This window comes from Lepisma saccharinum, chromosome 17, assembly GCF_977018435.1.
Source record: "Lepisma saccharinum chromosome 17, izLepSacc3.1, whole genome shotgun sequence".
In the NCBI taxonomy this organism is placed as follows: Eukaryota; Metazoa; Arthropoda; class Insecta; order Zygentoma; family Lepismatidae; genus Lepisma; species Lepisma saccharinum.
In genome coordinates, this window is record NC_139245.1 from 20,045,193 (window position 1) to 20,062,383 (window position 17,191).

Genomic DNA, 17,191 nt, shown 5'->3' on the forward strand with positions numbered 1-17,191 from the left:
GATTTTGTTTATTTTACATTTCATTTCTGCCAGTTTTGGCTAATCTCAAAGATGAGGATCAGTGATGATAATGATGAAACTGATGAAGAGATACACAAATAAAAACCATCATGCCCAGGCTGGGATTCGAACCCGGGACCTCTGGCATCATAGCATGAGGTGGAAGGTTTTCTAAGTGCAGTTTCCAAATATGCAGTGATGAACATCAAATGTTGCAAAAACCTTTTACTGTAGACTTGTACTGGCTATTGTGTATAAATACCAGAAAACTTGTCACTTTTCAACATAAAATGTATATAAAGAGAATAGATTATACAAGGTTAAGTCAAAAAGTTATGAAATTGTGGTTTGGCATTGTAATAGTAGGAGATATGGCAATACTTGCTCCATCGATCCTGCCATTGTTAAAAAAAAACACTAGCCATCAAATTCGATAGAGTAGGGCAGTGACAGGAACACTTTTCTCTGCAAAGAATTTCTGCACATCTGTGGCTCTGTGATCTGATCCATGGTTAGGTGCCTCAGAACATGATGGTCATTCTTGGATCAGATCGAATCAGTTCTCACACTTTTTCAATCATTTCTTCTTTGGTTCTGGATGCAGAAGATCTCCTGCTGTGCTGGTCATTCTCCAACATCTCGTGATAATTCTTGAACAAAAAGAAACAGTTGTAAACTGTGGATTTCTTTAGTGTAACATCACCACAACCATGCTGCAGGGCTAATAGCATCTCTGAAGCGTATTTTCCCAATTTGTGCCTGAACTTGTTGTTCACACGATGTTGAAATTGTGACGTTGCATTGAATAACCAACACTCATATCTAACGGAAATCGACACTGGACGCTGAAACCTGTCCAAACCTGTTGCAACCGTGAGCACACATGCTAAGTTTCCAACCGCAACTATACATACACTATCTTATCTCTTATTTTCCATCTAGAGAGGAATTCTGGGAACTTCTTGACCACCTGTTGTAGTGTACTGTGTTTTACATTTGCTAAGCAAAAGACATCATTCTTGTTTAAAACAACACAAAACACATGAACAGCATGATACGAGACACTTTAAAAGTTTGTCCAAGCTTTTGACTCCATCTCGGAGTCATCATGAGGACTGGTCGAGAGACTGCAAAGAAGACACAGTCAAGATTCTGACATCATCGGATCGGAACTTTGACCGTGTCTTCTTTGCCATCTCTTGATCAGTCCTGATGATGACTCCGAGATGGAGTCAAATGCTTGGACAAACTTTTAAAGTATCTCGTATCATGCTGTTCATGTGTTTTGTGTTTATTTAACAAGAATGTTGCCAGCATGTGATCCGAGAAGTTTTTTTTAAAGACATAAAAAAGAAATAAGGTTTGGGTAATGAAAGATGCAGTTCTATAAGAATAACATGAACAAATTACTAACTCTATCCATTGGATTTACTTCAATTACATTGCAGGAAGAGCAACTTATTGAAAAGGACAATGAAATAATCCATTTGAGTGAGACAATAGCAAGAACTGAGGATCAGCTGAGATTAAGAGAGAAGGATATAGCCAGTCTGACTGAAGCAGTGAGGAATGCGAAAGAATGCATGTCGATGAAGGAGAGGGTAATTTCTGACCTGAGCGAAGCAGTGGAATTGGCAAAAGCTGAAACTAATCTGTTAAAAAATGAAATGAGCCAGGTGGTGAAAGAAGACATGAATGATAAAGAAGAGAAGATCAAGGTGCTAAAGCTGTCTCTTAATAGGGCACAGGAGGAAAGCAGTCAAATGGAAAAGGTTGCGGGTGATGTACTGGCTGATAGGGAACGGGAAATTTCCATCCTGAAGGCTCTCTTGGATGCATCACAAAAGGAAAGCAATGCTGTTAAGGAAACATTGGAAAAGAAGATTGCTGAGGTAAGCAATAACCTTGTGGAAACAGTTTTGATTAGTCATGAAGATGGATTGCATCAGCACAAGGTTTTTCCCCATAAATGCCTTTCAGTGCTTGTAGGTCACTTTCCTGAAGTTTTATAGTACATATTATTGCACACTCATGATTTAAGAAGTGACACAAAAGGTAAATAGGTAAATCTAACTGTCAGTTTAAGGAGACAGGACAAGATATATAACAGATACACATGTCTAAAATTATTAACATTAATTTGTGAAATGTATATCTGTTAAATTTTGGCTTTATTTTTATTCAGCTAACAGTTATGTCAATATAAGTAAAAGTAACATATATACCGGTATATCAGTCCTTATCAGTGGGGTTCACATCAGAACACTTAGTTGCAAAATAATATTCTGCAGTAGGTTACTGACCTCACAAATGTATAGAACCACAAGTCAATTAAACCAATTCTCCCCACAATATTGTTGCAAAAGTAATGAAAATTATGCATTTTAGTTCCACAAAAGTATCGCATGGCATTTTGAGGTCCCGCAAAACACAGATTTCAGTACTGACTGGTATCAGTGATTCAATTCCAACCAATACAATACATATTGGCTCAGCTCTACTTTACATGTTAATTTACAAAAATTTAGGTGTTTTTTCCTAGTGATTTATAAAATAAATAAAATTAATTTCCACTCTAAAGCAAATTTACCCTACTAACAGTAGCTCTTTTTGATGCATTCAGTGACTCCTGTAGCTGAATTTGAAAACAAAATTATTTTTTGTTCGTGAATGTGGATGTTCTAGTTTGTTTTTGTATTAAACTTTTGTGTAGGTGTGATCAAGTTACATTATAAGGAGAATGTGGTTATTTATGAATGCATTGATGAGTTACCAACAAAAAATTTTTTATGTACAAGAGAGTAACATTATTCACACTTTATTCGTCTTGTTCTCGGTATGAGTCCGTGGTCAATTAAGGGAGCTTTCAGACGAAAGTGACAAGCGACAATATCACAAACAGTATGCCCCAGAATAGGCACTTTACCCTCCAGTTTGTTAAAAATCATTCACTGTGCATGTACGGCCAACGGACAAAGGCAGCATAATGCATGCTCTTGAGAATACAGTCCACTCTGAGTGACAAGCCTCAGCTACAAGCATTGGTGTATGCAGGATTTCTTTTTTCAGGAGTGGCTGGAATTATAAAGATGGCTAGTACATATCTGCTTTCTAAGGGAACAGTGTACACAATAAGATGTTTTCTATATTTAGAACTTTCTACTCTCAAAAATGGCAATTGAGAGTCATTTTAAGCAGGATTTGCATTTACCACACTCTGTTTTAACCTGCATTCTTCGCTGCTTTTATTTCAAAATGTTGATTTTCTCAAAATTTCAGAGGGGGCTGTAGTCCCATCAGCCCCTCTATGTATGCCAGTGGCTACAAGCAACGTGTGCAGCTCATCATCTCACTCTGGTACGAAAGGTTGTATTTATTCCTGAAGGTTCTTTTCCATGTGACACATGTCAGTTGTTGCTTGTCACTTCAATCTGAAAGCTTCCCAACACAAGTTTTTGGTAAACATTATTCTGTGGATAGACTATAGTTACAAATACTTTCTGTAATTGTAAGATCACAATGCAGTTGTATAACTATGACAAGTCTCCTTTAATAAGTTTTAATTTTGAAATGTACTTGTGTATTTTCAGTTGAAGGTGAAAGAGGACAGTCTTTTGGAGTTGCATGATTCCCTTCATGTTGTTCACAGTGAAAATGAAGACCTGAAAGTGAAATTCAACGAGGTAAGTGTTTGCATCCTCTTTTTTAAAAAAAAATTAAATAAAGTTTTATTTAAGTATCTGAATGTAAAGTTTGTCCAAACAGTCTGTGTTATTGCTAGTCCTAGTAATTTAGGGCAATGCCTATTTTGTATCTTGACAAGGAAGTGAAAAAGACTTTTAAATGTTTACAATTCATACAAAATTATACCTTTTAAAGTTCATTTTATCCACAGGCTAATCCGGACTGGACCTACAGTTTTTAAGTTTGATCCAAACCACTATGTATCTTCTCTAGGTATTAAACTCAGGACACCTTGATTACAAGGTGACAATGTTAGGCAGTTCTTGCTTTTTTAGGCTAAAATTAATTTTATTTACACTTATGGGCCCTACTTCTCAATGTTGCTGGAATTTGTAGGTCTGTACTACTCCATACACATTGCAGTAATCACCACTGAAGCCTGCTTTGATGTGTATAGATATGGTGTTGGTAATAACATGTTGGAATTTATCTTTAAGAAGTGCTTCAAGAAGAAAAGTCTTGAAATATTTTTTTTTTTATTCTTCAGTGCCTGATAGTCTCTCCAAATATAATCTACAATAGAGACATTATTTTATGTCAAGTGTGTAATAAGCGGTAGCAAATTTGTAAATAGCTTAGTGTGTTTAGCAAGTTACATGTAATGGCTAGAGCCATGCATATTTTGTTTCTGAAGAAAACACGAGATGTGAAATAACCTAATATAATGTTAATTTTTCATGTTTCTGAAAGCTGTGAGGTGCATTTTCATACCCTGTTTTGTCACGAAATGAACTGCAAAATGCGAAATATACTCTTAAACATGAAATTTGTAGTTTATTTAGCGACACGACACTTTCTGAAGTTTGAATTATCCTGTCAGTTATGCTGTTCATGGAAAATTGATAATTCTGCTGTAAATATTTGAGAAACAAGAATGGACCCCCTTTATACAGGAATAAACTTAATACTCTGGTAACTACATAAGCTATTAGAAGGGATATGTTTATTTTGTGTAATAAGTACAGTTTTTCAAATTTAGGATTATATTCACAATTTTAAAAACAAAATGTCATTTTATTTACTGCTTTTGAACCTGAAATTGACTGTTTTGCTTTTCCATTTACCAAAAATATGTGCCTCTAGTAATGGCCATAGGCATGCGCAGACCCTCCGATTAGGGGGGGATGCAAAAGCCTTGAAAATCCAGTCGGGGAAAGACCCATACCCAGTTTTTTTTAGGCTGGGGGGAGATCCGAAAATGTGGAACAAAGAGAAGGGCTGAAAATGCTGTTGGATTAGTTGAGTTAGGTTATTTTACGTCACTTTTCTGCCACTTTTGGCTAATCGTGACAATGAGGATGAGTGATGATATGATGAATTTGATGAAAAACACTTACAAAGGACACCTATGTCCAGGCTGGATTCAAACCTGGCATCAGAGCGTAATATGCTAGCCACTCTGCCATGGTGGTTGGCGAAATGTTGTTGAAGTATTAGATGTGACCAGCAATGCTATGGTGGTATTGCAAGGAGCTAAATAATTGTAGAGTTGAAATTATGGTCCAAAGTAACGAAAAAAATTCAATTCATCGATACACACCCTGTTCCCCAACCTGAACAGTCGCTCACATACAAAGTCTGTCACACAGCATACAGCTGAGTGCTTATATTTGCACTCAATTCTCAGAAGTATTCTAATAGTACTTACCTCCACAAATTGTGTTATCAATTTTCCATTAATTTTCTTACACCAGCACCATTGAACAACCATGATAATTCTAGGTTTAGATAATAATATATTTATAAATTATATGATGCGTATTAGCAATGATTCTTCTAGTAAAAAAATTGTCTAATTCTGAGTTAACCAAAAAAACACCACTGGTTAAAAGAAAAGTCTGGACACTGATGGAGATGACTGGCTGAATCTGTACAAAATTCCCGACCCTTCTTTAACTAAACCTTTCACTACACACATGTTTGCAAATTAAAGACACATATTTTTACATATATATTTACAAATATTGGATAACGTAAACACTGGTCGTCTAAGATTAGAATGAATTTTTGCTGTCTTAGGAGAATATCTTATACTACAACGTTAGTCTTCTTATTGTTGGTAGACGTTGTAAACACCTCCACTATGTCACTGACACAAACCTGTGCGACAAAATGTTGCTCAACATAAGGCAACAACAGATAATTTAAGCTGTTTAAACGGGTATCTAATATTGCACCCTCCCAGAGAACACCCTTTCACACGAACAACTTTGTCACAGGAGAAATATAAAGTATCTTCAGCAGTGGCGGTCATGGACATCCGCAGGGAGGGGCAAGCAAGGTATTTTTTTTTCCAGGGGGGGCAAGGGAGAGATATTTTCCCCCATAATAGTGATGCCCCCCTCAAAAAACACTGCTTCAGTCTTAAATTACCATGTTTCTTCAATGCTCTTATAATAATTAACTAAAATTAGTGTGTCTGAAATGGAATTATGTGTGAAATATATAATTTTAGGTGGGCATTCATTTTACAGTGGGGCGTGGCCTCCCTTGCTCCCCCTTCCAGACGTCCATTGTGGCCGTGATTGGATGCCAAAACTTGGGGGGCAAGGAAAGTTTACTTTCTCTTAGTAGACAAGGCTTAGCTCCAAGAGGCAATGCTGCAGGTGCAAAAAGTTGAGGGGCAACTGCCCCCTATGTAATTGCTTGGAACTCTCATTGACATGAACATACTTAATTTTTCTTTAATAGTATAATATTGTTGATAAGATTCCTTTACACTAAATTTCTAATTGCCAGTATTAAGGGGGGCAACATGGCCCTCCCCATGCGCACGCCTATGGTAATGTCTATTGCTATACAAAAAATAAAAGTGAAGAGACAATGTCACTTAAATGTGCATATATACTGTTGTTTTACCACCTGTTATTTCATTAATTTTTTTGTTAGCATGGCATAGAAATCAACTTGAAATGTTCCATTGTATTGCTGGTGTTGTGGTGTGTACTCACATTTGTACAGTTCTGAGTAGAATGGTCAATCAAAAGGAAAGTGGGAGTGATTATAATTCAACTATGTTTGAATTCATGAACATTGGTACAAGAGAAAAACTTCCACTAATCCGTAGGATTACAAATTTTATGCCTTTATGTAAAACTTGGTTGAAAATTTGTCTGCAAGGCCTAATTTGATTATTTAAGACCTATTTTAGGTGCGTAAAAGTTTGTTGTATAGCCTAAAATTCCTATAATGTGTGGGCATGAATGATCTGATTATCATGTACCATGCTCCCAAAGTCGCAGTCTGTTTCAATGAAAATGATGGCATTTAACTCTTAGTTTGTGAATATGTACTCATGGGTTTCCTTATTTAATGACAACTGTTCAAATATTCTGATTATCCCATAAGTAAACCTATCATTTTAAAGCAAATTTCTGGTAGATTGAAACACAATTGTGGTGTAATAATGAATATTCTAATATTTACGTAACTATTCTGAGCATTTTTAAATTGCTACATATTACGTTACAAATTAGAATCAAGATGTGTTATCAACAATTCATATATTTCACTTATTATTAACCGATTAACTATCTGTTCACCATTATATACAAGGGCAACAAATTTTTCAGTTTTATTCAGTGTATGTGATATGCTCATTTCTTGCTCTTTGTACACAAGGTTAGAAGCTTTTTCATCTTCATTAATAAGAATGTAAAATAGATTGCAGTGTGGATAGAAATTATAACATCACAGTCCAATCATGCCGGTTCAATTGTATATTTTGCAAATATGCAGTTTAAAGAGAACAACTGCCAAAGTACTAAGTGAGGCATAAAACATGTACACATATTTTACCCTTGGTAACTTTGCATTCAAGCTTTTAGAATCTGAATAATAAAATCCCAAAAAATCAACGTCAATAGTTTCATGATAATTACACTCTTTGAAATGCAGAATATTTTATTGATTCAATGCTGCAAAGTGAATAGATCATAATGAAACTACAAAATCGGCTATATAAATAAGCACATCAAACCTGTGTATACCTAACTTCCTGACCCTTAAGTTAATGACATTACATGATAAATATTTAAGTTTAAAATTCCAAATTGCTTATTATAGTTCATAACAAAATGAGACAACTTTTATTAAATATTATGTTCTATTTTGTCCCAGGTTGATCTCAGAAATGAACTATTGAAGAAAAATCATGAGAATAATGCATTAAGGTTGTCACTGAAGCAATGCAAATCCCAGATTGACGAAATAAAGCATGCAGCTGATATAGAGCGTACAGACAAAAATGTATCTTTGAATCAGGCCTTAGTGGAAGCACTGCAAAAATTTCAGGCAGTTGAAAATAGTATTACAATTCGAAAGATGGAACGTAAGTCAGAAGTAGTTTTTGCGAAAAAGGAAGAGGAAATTGCATCACTGCTTGATTTGCTGAAAGCAATACAGAAGGAGAACGAAATGATTATGAAGAACCTAGCCATCAATGCTGATAAGGAAATTGCTAAAAAGGAGGCAGTGATTCTCCAGAAAGACCAACAGATCAAGTCTTTGAAAGCAGCTCTTTATAAGATCCGGAAAGATTTTGATGCTATAAATTGCAATAAGAAACAGATGAACAGCTTGCTAAGTAACAAAATATTTACTAAACTGGAAGATGAAAATGAAGACTTGAAAGAACAAATTGATCAAATGAAACAAGCTGTAAGTACATGTAGAAGTTGTTGAGATAGCTTGGAGCTGCTAGAGAATTGTCTTGATCAATTTGAGCCTGTATCTGCCTGTAGCACTATAGTGGTTGGATATAGTCAAAAATTGGATACCGCTGTGAAACGACATTGATACTCTTAGGGAACTTTCAAGCTGAAGTGACTAGCCAGAAGCATCTAAAGAAATGCGATCTTTTGTACCAAAGTGAGACAACAACCTCCACATGTTGCTTGTCGGGTGCATGTCACTTAAGACACTCACTTCAGTTGTTTTAAGTGCACTTTATGTACAGATAGGCAAATTGAGATTGGACCTAGAGTTTAGTGGGATCCAAACCACTATGTGCCTGCACCAGGTATTGAACCTGAGACCCCTTGATTACAAGGCAAAGATGGTACCACTACGCCATCAATAGTGTGCATATTGTCACCATGGTGTTGCACATGCGATCAATGTTTTCTGACACACTGGAGGGGTCCGTGCTGTTTGTCACTTTAATGTAAAACCCCTGTATCTCATGTCACTTGGGAGATTTCAGACTGAAGCAACAGATGACATGCAATATGCATTGTTTGGAAGCGGACCCTCAGTAATCAATGCAACCTTTCGAACCAAAGAGGCATGACAAACTGCAGGTGTTGCATGTTGCTCAGACAGGGCTGTTTTCTCAATACCTTACATCATGTTGCTTCTATCTGTTCTTCGCACATGCACAGACTGAAAGGGCCCATGTTCATGCCACATGTCACCTGCCACTTGTCACTTCAGTTTGAAAGCTCTCACACATATTCCCAACGATACCCGAACATTGTCAAAATAAAAGTAGTTCAGAATATCTATAAATGCTATTACATATGTAACTATATGGAACTATAACATATGAATCTACCAGAGTTTTACTTTAAAATATTCGTAAGTTCACATTTAAGATAATCAGAATATGAAAATAGATGGCATTTGATGACAGAATCCATTTTTCCATACAATACCCATGGAAATTTATTGAAAAATATGCATTTTGTATAATATTCTGGAAATGTAGATCCTTTAAGGCATATCTTGGAATTTTGTAGGCCCTGCAAGATACCTGAACGCTGGAAAAGTATCAATGATTCAATTCCAACCAATATTTTCTAATGCTGTTACCATTGGTATCAGCCAATATTGAAATTAGTATTGGCTCAGTCCTAGTGAATAGCAAAACATTTGTAACATATTTTTCAATAATCTCGTGAATTTCACTAATAATCTACATTACACTCAAAAAGAGGTTCTGGGTCTTGTGCTCACATTTGCTTCAGAATGGCACTGAGCTAGTAAACACCTGATGAAGCCACAAGAGAATCTATCCTTGTATTGTAAAAACCAATGGATTATTAGTGAGTTCTTCCATCATGCATCTGCCAAGTTAAATTCCTAATAATGACAATAATGACTTAGTTTGTTAAAACTCCCATGGTGGAACGTGAACTGTGGATCATTTCACATGATGTACATCTATCCCGAGGTGTAGAATACACTTATACGTACGTATACATGCTCCCCCCTGTCTCACACACACTACACTCTTACATGCATACATATGTATGAGGAACGTGTATGTACACTATTTGCAATTTGTATTGTACTCAGTTGGGGAAAACTTAGATATACATTATTTAGCTTCTTCGTGAAATGTTTTCCTCTTATGGTCCAGTATTGTTGGTATTGGTAAATTTTACATTGGTGATTTATCTATACTAACAAAGATTTCATATTGATCCATCCCTGATATTTTATAATTAATTTCTAACCATATGCAAGAGATGTTTTTCATAACATTAATGGCCTCCTCATTGCCTGAGTGATTGATTCACTGAATGTTCTGGTTTCCAGTCTCCTGTCTTGACAGTAACGTTTGTCAGTTTAATCTGATTATCATTCTTCCTTATCATTACAATTCCTGGTGAAGGCATATTTCGGGGGTTTGAATTATACTAAACTGTAGGCACAATCTGACTTTGTAAAGTTTCATAATAATTAATTATGTGTATAACAGATTCTCCAAAATTTATTGTTGATACGTATTTTGTACCAGATCTGTATCTTTAATTTTATATCAATATTTTCTCTCATGAGGACGTTCCTGACATGTATGTTAAAAAATCATCTGAGTTTTGTTGTTTTTTTCTTATGAAATTAATTTTTCCTGGTTGTTTGTACTTTCAGATGACACTGCGAGCACAAACAGGAGACAGCTTAGAGAATGACCAGATGGTTATGAGATTGCAACAATCGTTTGGTGTTCTCCAGAAAGAAAATGATGTTTTGAAATCCAAAATAAAATCATTGGAAACTGAGGTAAGTTAACGTGTACAATAATAGTAAAGATAAGTGCAGTAAAACGTTTTTTCTTTCTTAAATTATTTGCCATTATCACATGGAACAATGCGGATCTATTTTTTAAAATCCAAATGTCACAATGTTACTTCTAGACATGCAATTATGTTGTTGCTTCAGCAATTGCAGTTAATAATATTAGAGCTGGTTAACTAATATGACTGTGCATCAGTTTCATTTTGAAACCAATTAATATGTACACCAGAATGGATCATTACAAATTGTGCATTTTAGAGTTGATGGAAGATTGGGACAAAGTGATAGTGCATGCAAATCGATATTATTACTTAAATAGTTTGTGCAACACAAACTAAATAGTTTGTGCAACACAAACTACCAGCTGTTAGCTACTTCATGGCAATGATTTTTTTCCATCTAGGTGAAAAATCAACAAATCACCATCCATAATCTTCAGGAGGCTGTGCTATCAACTAAACAGCAACTGCAGTCAGTGCAGAACAAGTCAGAACTTGATGTGAGTTCTTGGAGTTGGGTGGCAGGCAGTAAGAATGGCCATGTTAACAAAAGAGTTGTGCATGATATTTGAGAATGTGTTCCTCTTAAAAGCTTGACTATACCTTTCCTTCTTTACTAAACTTCCTCCTGCTAAATTGCATTGACAGGAGTTATGTAATTGTTGCATGTGCAACATTGTTGACGGTATTGATTGGACATCAGTATTTGATGTGCATGTTTTGCCATGGCTTGGACAATCACTGGTGGGCACATGCCCATAGCAGTAGAAGTAATGAAGTCTATTTTTCTCTTCCAAATTTTGAAAATTCCATAATACATTCTGTAGGTCAAGTGAAGGTAAACAAAACTGATCTTTTTACCTTCTGTGCAATGGCATACAGATGGGATCATAATTATGATATAGAAATGACCTATGTAAAACTTATACAGTGAAATGTATACTTGATGCATGGAGCAATGGAAGAACCTAAAGTGCTGATGTCACATTCGTTATGCACTCCTACACAAATTAAAGCATTGTTATGTTAATCAGGAAAGTAACTGCTAGAAGAATGCATTAGTGTCAAATCATCCAGAAAGAAAAATGTGTTCAAACTAAAATCCAAAATGTATCATGCTTTCATTTGCAGGTTTGAAAGGACACGTTTATTGGTAGGTACATAGCCATTTCACTTAATACATATTCTATTTTTTACCCCTCATCTTATTCTGATTTTGAATTTGGTTGTGAAATTTGTAGTACTTGCTTCCATGTTTTAATGGGTTTTTTAAGCTGTGTCAAGCCACTGTACACACACATGCACAGAAGTTTGCACGTCGTCTATGGTAAGGTGCAGAAACTAGATGGTATGGTATATGCATAAATCCATCTGCTGAATAACTTTGTTATTTAGCTGAAAAACAGTTACCAATATTGCTTTACTGTTAATATGTATACTCTTATTTTCCAGTGAATTAGTCAACTTGTTAAATTTATGGTGTACTTGTAATATTTTGTATCAGTATGGACAAAATATTGTATGGACTCATTCCTACATTTTTTAATTTACTAAACATATATTTAGGTATTTATGTTGGAGGCTCAGAGTTATATTTTGATTTTAATTGAATTTTGTTAGTTGTTTAATTTATTATCAATGTTAAGCATAATTTAAGTACCACGTACATTACAACCCAGTGAAAGTGGTTTAATAGAACCGAATTTATTGTATGTATATATTCTGATTTATTCAATGTATTTATTTTATATTCCTTGACAATTTCAATAAATTGTCAACCATTATTTATATTTTTCATAAGAAATCAAGTTTCAGGTTAAATCAGAACATTTGATTTCTGATGTTTAGTGTTTATATAGGGATATCTCCAATCTTATATTCTTTCTTTTTTCTTTTGTGCAATTTGTCTGCAAGAGTACTTTTTATCGAATACCCAAAATATGTGTAAGGTTGGGACGAGAGGCATAATTTCCCTTGCTATAGCGTTGCCTCCTCAGAAAACGCTCCTTCAATTTGAAGTTATCATGTCCTTACCTACCTACCTCCCCCTTATCCCCACTTTCCAGATGTTCATGAGTTCAGTTAAGAAAAAGAAATACACAGTTTAATTGAAATGCTTCTTGGGCCTCCCCAATAGCATAGTAACTAACACATCGTCTTGTAAACAATGCATCCCACATTTAATTCACAGAGTAGCAAATTGCATGGAGATTCGGATCCCACTTTAAACTGCAGCTTCAGTACCAATTAACTTATCAGAGCATGAAGTGGACTTATTGTTTAGAGTAGATTTTCTAAGGCTCTTTCTTGCAAATTTTGAGTTACCCCACATGGTTAGAATTCATCCTTTTTTTCATGAGCTGTTGCGGGTTTAATCTTCAGTGAGAACTTTAGAATCCTGGTGGTGAGTCAGGACTACTAGAAAGGTATAATGATGGACTACTCCAGCCTAGGCTGCTAAAGAATAACAGTTATAGGGCACAGTATACTGACCACAGACCAATATAAATGCTGGCAGATCCGCAAAGGGCTGTTACAGGGCAGTGTTGCACCACAAGGTTTCATGAATTTGCGCAAACTTTATGTATAGAATTGCAGTAGCATTCACAAATCAGCAAAATTATAAGGCTTTATTTTTTTGGTACAAAAACTACATAATGAGTTTCTACTAACTTGTTTCTTGTACTTTAATATAATTTGAATCATTTGTTATTGCAATGCATGCAAGTAACGTGTTTTACGACATTGTGCTGTTGTATGCTATAATTGATTTTTGTTCTACACACACACAAAGTAATATATGTGCACACCAATGAAACAAATTCATAAAATTTTCTGCATTTGCACTTGTTAATAATCTGTTCAAATTTTTTTTACTGGTAAAAAGCATTACATTTAACCTGTTTTTGTACTTAAAGTAAGATCATTTTCTTAAACTAATTGGAAAAGTTTTCTTTACTGACTACCTACATTAGGATTTTCTTTCATTTATTGTTATCAGATATGTTGGTCAAGTTATGTACAGAAGATATTTATCAAGAGATACATTATTTTTTTATAATATTGCTGTTATTCTTTTAATTTTTAATGTATTGTTAAGGAAGTTTAGTATTTCATATATGTAAACTACATATTTAATTAATTTTTGAATATTATATGTAGATATGTTTCAGAAGTTTGCTGTTTGCATTATTCCTCTACTTGAATGAATGGAATTTTTTTCTAAACAATTTGTTACTACCATTGCATATTGGTTCTGATTACCAATTTATTTTTTATCAACAGAGATTGCTATTTTTGTGCATAAACTATCTATTCTTCTATAAACATTCCTTGTTGTGAAGTTTTATATTTTAGAGTGAAACCCCAAGTTTATGTTCCTGTATTGTACATTGAATCTTCAAGATCCCAATAGAGGAAGAATACGTTATTAAATTTTCCTGAATTTTACATTTTTATGCATTTTGAGTTGGTCCCTTGAAAAATATAAAATTAAAGTTCAACTGCACTTATTTATTTATTGATGCTCCTGCATTATTTTTTTTTTGTCCTTCTCAGCATAATTGTTCATGAAATAACAAACACGGTAAGATTGTACACACAGACACACACACAATTATGAATATTGCATATGTTGTTACTGAAGTATGAGTAAATCAATTTCCTGATTCCCAGGCTCATACTGATATATTTGAATGCTTTAATATTCCAACAATATTTATTTTTCACACTATTATTTGTAAAATAGGGGGAAGCAGCTTTCTACATGATTTTTGGCATTTAATTAATCATTATTCCATTGTTTCATGTAACTTATACACCACTAGTAGTGGTAATAACTCAGCCTTAAGCATTGAGGTTGATTCATTTTGATTTGGTGTTGAAAGTAAACAAAAACTTCGTGACATTTCAGGCAGAAATTAGATAATTAAGCAAAAAAGTGGGAATCCTTCCACTTTGTTTTTGCTTTTAGTAGTATTGGGTTTAGTTTTTCACAATTGGTATTTGTTGCTGTTTGCATTTCAAAATATTATTTAGTAGAAAAAAGACAGATTAATGAGTACTTTATTGTTATTGTTCAGTGTAGGGATACTGATATGTTGTTTTTTGTCAATAAAATTGCTGATAATGTCATCGATCTGATATTTCTGTAGATAGCCTGCAATTAGGTGAACAGTGCCACCATTCTGTTATAGGTCTTACAAATATAAAATAATTAATCATGTCCCCTGTTTTTATAAAGTAAATTTCTAATTACAAGGTTTTCTAAATTGTATAAATTAGTTATGGAGATGAATGAACTATTTATGTTCTTCATGAAAGTTTTGTCATTTATTACGTATTTATTGGTGTTCATACTTGATCTCTTTGTGGGGTGAAATATTATATTAGTCAATCTTTCAATTTTTTTTTTTTTTTTGCCATTTAGATACCAGATATGAAACTGAGGTAAAGTGAATGTGGTATTCTGGAACTAATTATTCCTATGTAATTCTAGAGTCGTTACTATTTTAAAATTGTGTAAAATTACCAGTTGATAATAATTGATGTGTAATCGTTGGTATATCTTTTATGCAGTGTAGTGGGGATGGTACTGTATTTTCTCTGGGACATTGCACAACTTAAAATAACTAATTAGGATTGAAATAAATATTTTATATTGTTACACCACAATTGTAATTGTCGACCTGACAAAGAGAACTATACTCTAAACCAAGCTAATCTGTTTCTTCATGTGAGTTTATTTAAAGTTGTTTCAGTCTCAGTGCAATTGTTAAATTTGGCTGTAATTGCTTTTTACAGGGTCTTTAGGTCAACGTTTTTAAAAGTGCAATTTAAGATGTAGTGTTAAGTACTAAGTACTGCACAGTACAAAAATGGTTTATTTAAATATATTTTATTGCCCAGTGAAGTAGTATTGTTGTTGTTACCACGTTAAATTCATATAGAATCAATAAGCACATTCATTTACACTTAGCTTGTTGGGCCTCCCCGATCACCTGATGATAATGTCATTGTCCTGTAATCAAGGGGTCCCAGGTTTTATACCCAGTGGAGGCACATATTGGTTTCGATCCCACTTTAAACTGTAGGTCCAATCCCGAGTAGACTTACTCTGTATAAAGTGGACTTGAAGAAACACAGACACAAAATCCTAAGTTTGCTGATTGTACATGCACCTAGGACATAACATATGTTTTCTGAAATAAAGTCTTATATCTCAGTAAGCTTTTACATTAATAATTAATTCTCTCTATTCTGTTCCATTCCAGTAATTTCAGTTTACTTACTCTTTAATTGTTAGTTACAATAATTGTCTGTGAAAATATCCAAAAACAAAAGAAGAGGAGATTCCATTGTTGTCAAAATGCTTCAGCAGTGATAATTTTTACAAAACACTGATCACAATTTTCCCTTTCTACTTCAAATTTTATTGTAGAAAAACAAAAAAACTTTGTTTAATGCACCATTATAACATGTCAATGTCTGTATGTAATTTATTATTGCTTACAATTGTTGATATTTGTTTGGGTATTAATGTGTTTTGTGCTATTTGAAATTGATCTAATACAGGAATTAATTTACATGTAGAAAAGTAAGGAAACAATTTGAAGTTATTACTTTGCATTACTTCTGTCATCTGTGATGGTATGAAAACATGCCAATAGAAGTATAAGTAAATAACATAGTATTGTGTGATTTAATTTCTTAAGAGCAGTTTTATAACATATGCTCTTTGGGCAAAATTAAAGATGTGATCAACCCATTAATAAAGAATTATGAATTTTTTTTGTTCACAAGGAAAGGACTGCCAAACGCAACATGCAGGTAGTCATATTATTTAATGTTTTGGTTGATGCTGAGAAAGAAAACAGCATAAAGAAACACCATTCATTGGTGCAATGTTTGAATTACATTATATGTTAATTGAGAAACTGCCATTATTTTATATTTTTTGTTACTTCATTTAATACCCCAATAAGTTTTTGAAGTAAAAACAAACTCTGTAGAAGTTTTATAAAATAGTTAAAATGTTTTAAGTTTTAGAAACACTAAAAAATTAAAGGTGTGTGAGCAAATTAATATGTTGAAAGGAAGTGTGTACTTATTTGCGAAACTGGGTTCTTTTGTTGCTCTATTAATTTTGGTGGTGGCTACCGCCATTTTCTAGAAAATGTATACATTTGCGTAGCAGACTTCTGTTTCACAGCACTGCTAAGTGTGCTGTTGTTATGCTTATCCATGGTGTCATCTACTGTTTCTTTGTACCAACTGCTGCAATCCCGTGATGCAGATGTGGTGTGCCTGTCTGCTGTTGATGTTTAATTCATGTGGGTGATGCACATCTGAATCCCTCTACTGCAGCAGGTATCCAGGAACAGCATACAAGCAAGCAACAGCAGCACACCTAGCAGTGCTGCAAGCAA

At 34.2% G+C, this 17,191-nt stretch overlaps 1 protein-coding gene across 7 annotated transcripts in view; it reads left to right on the plus strand.

Moving 5' to 3' along the window:
• The window catches only part of LOC146001564 (uncharacterized), a 155,315-nt gene that overhangs the window by 99,311 nt on the left and 38,813 nt on the right, over positions 1 to 17,191 (plus strand). For 5 of the 7 annotated variants that reach the window (XM_083139041.1, XM_083139043.1, XM_083139042.1 and 2 more), the window contains 5 exons: positions 1,449 to 1,892; positions 3,591 to 3,683; positions 7,864 to 8,403; positions 10,618 to 10,749; positions 11,168 to 11,263. In XM_083139041.1, coding sequence (XP_082995167.1) covers positions 1,449 to 1,892; positions 3,591 to 3,683; positions 7,864 to 8,403; positions 10,618 to 10,749; positions 11,168 to 11,263 — 1,305 coding nt within the window. The remainder of the gene's footprint in view (positions 1 to 1,448; positions 1,893 to 3,590; positions 3,684 to 7,863; positions 8,404 to 10,617; positions 10,750 to 11,167; positions 11,264 to 17,191) is intronic. The other 2 variants (XM_083139044.1, XM_083139047.1) reach the window with 2 other exon arrangements.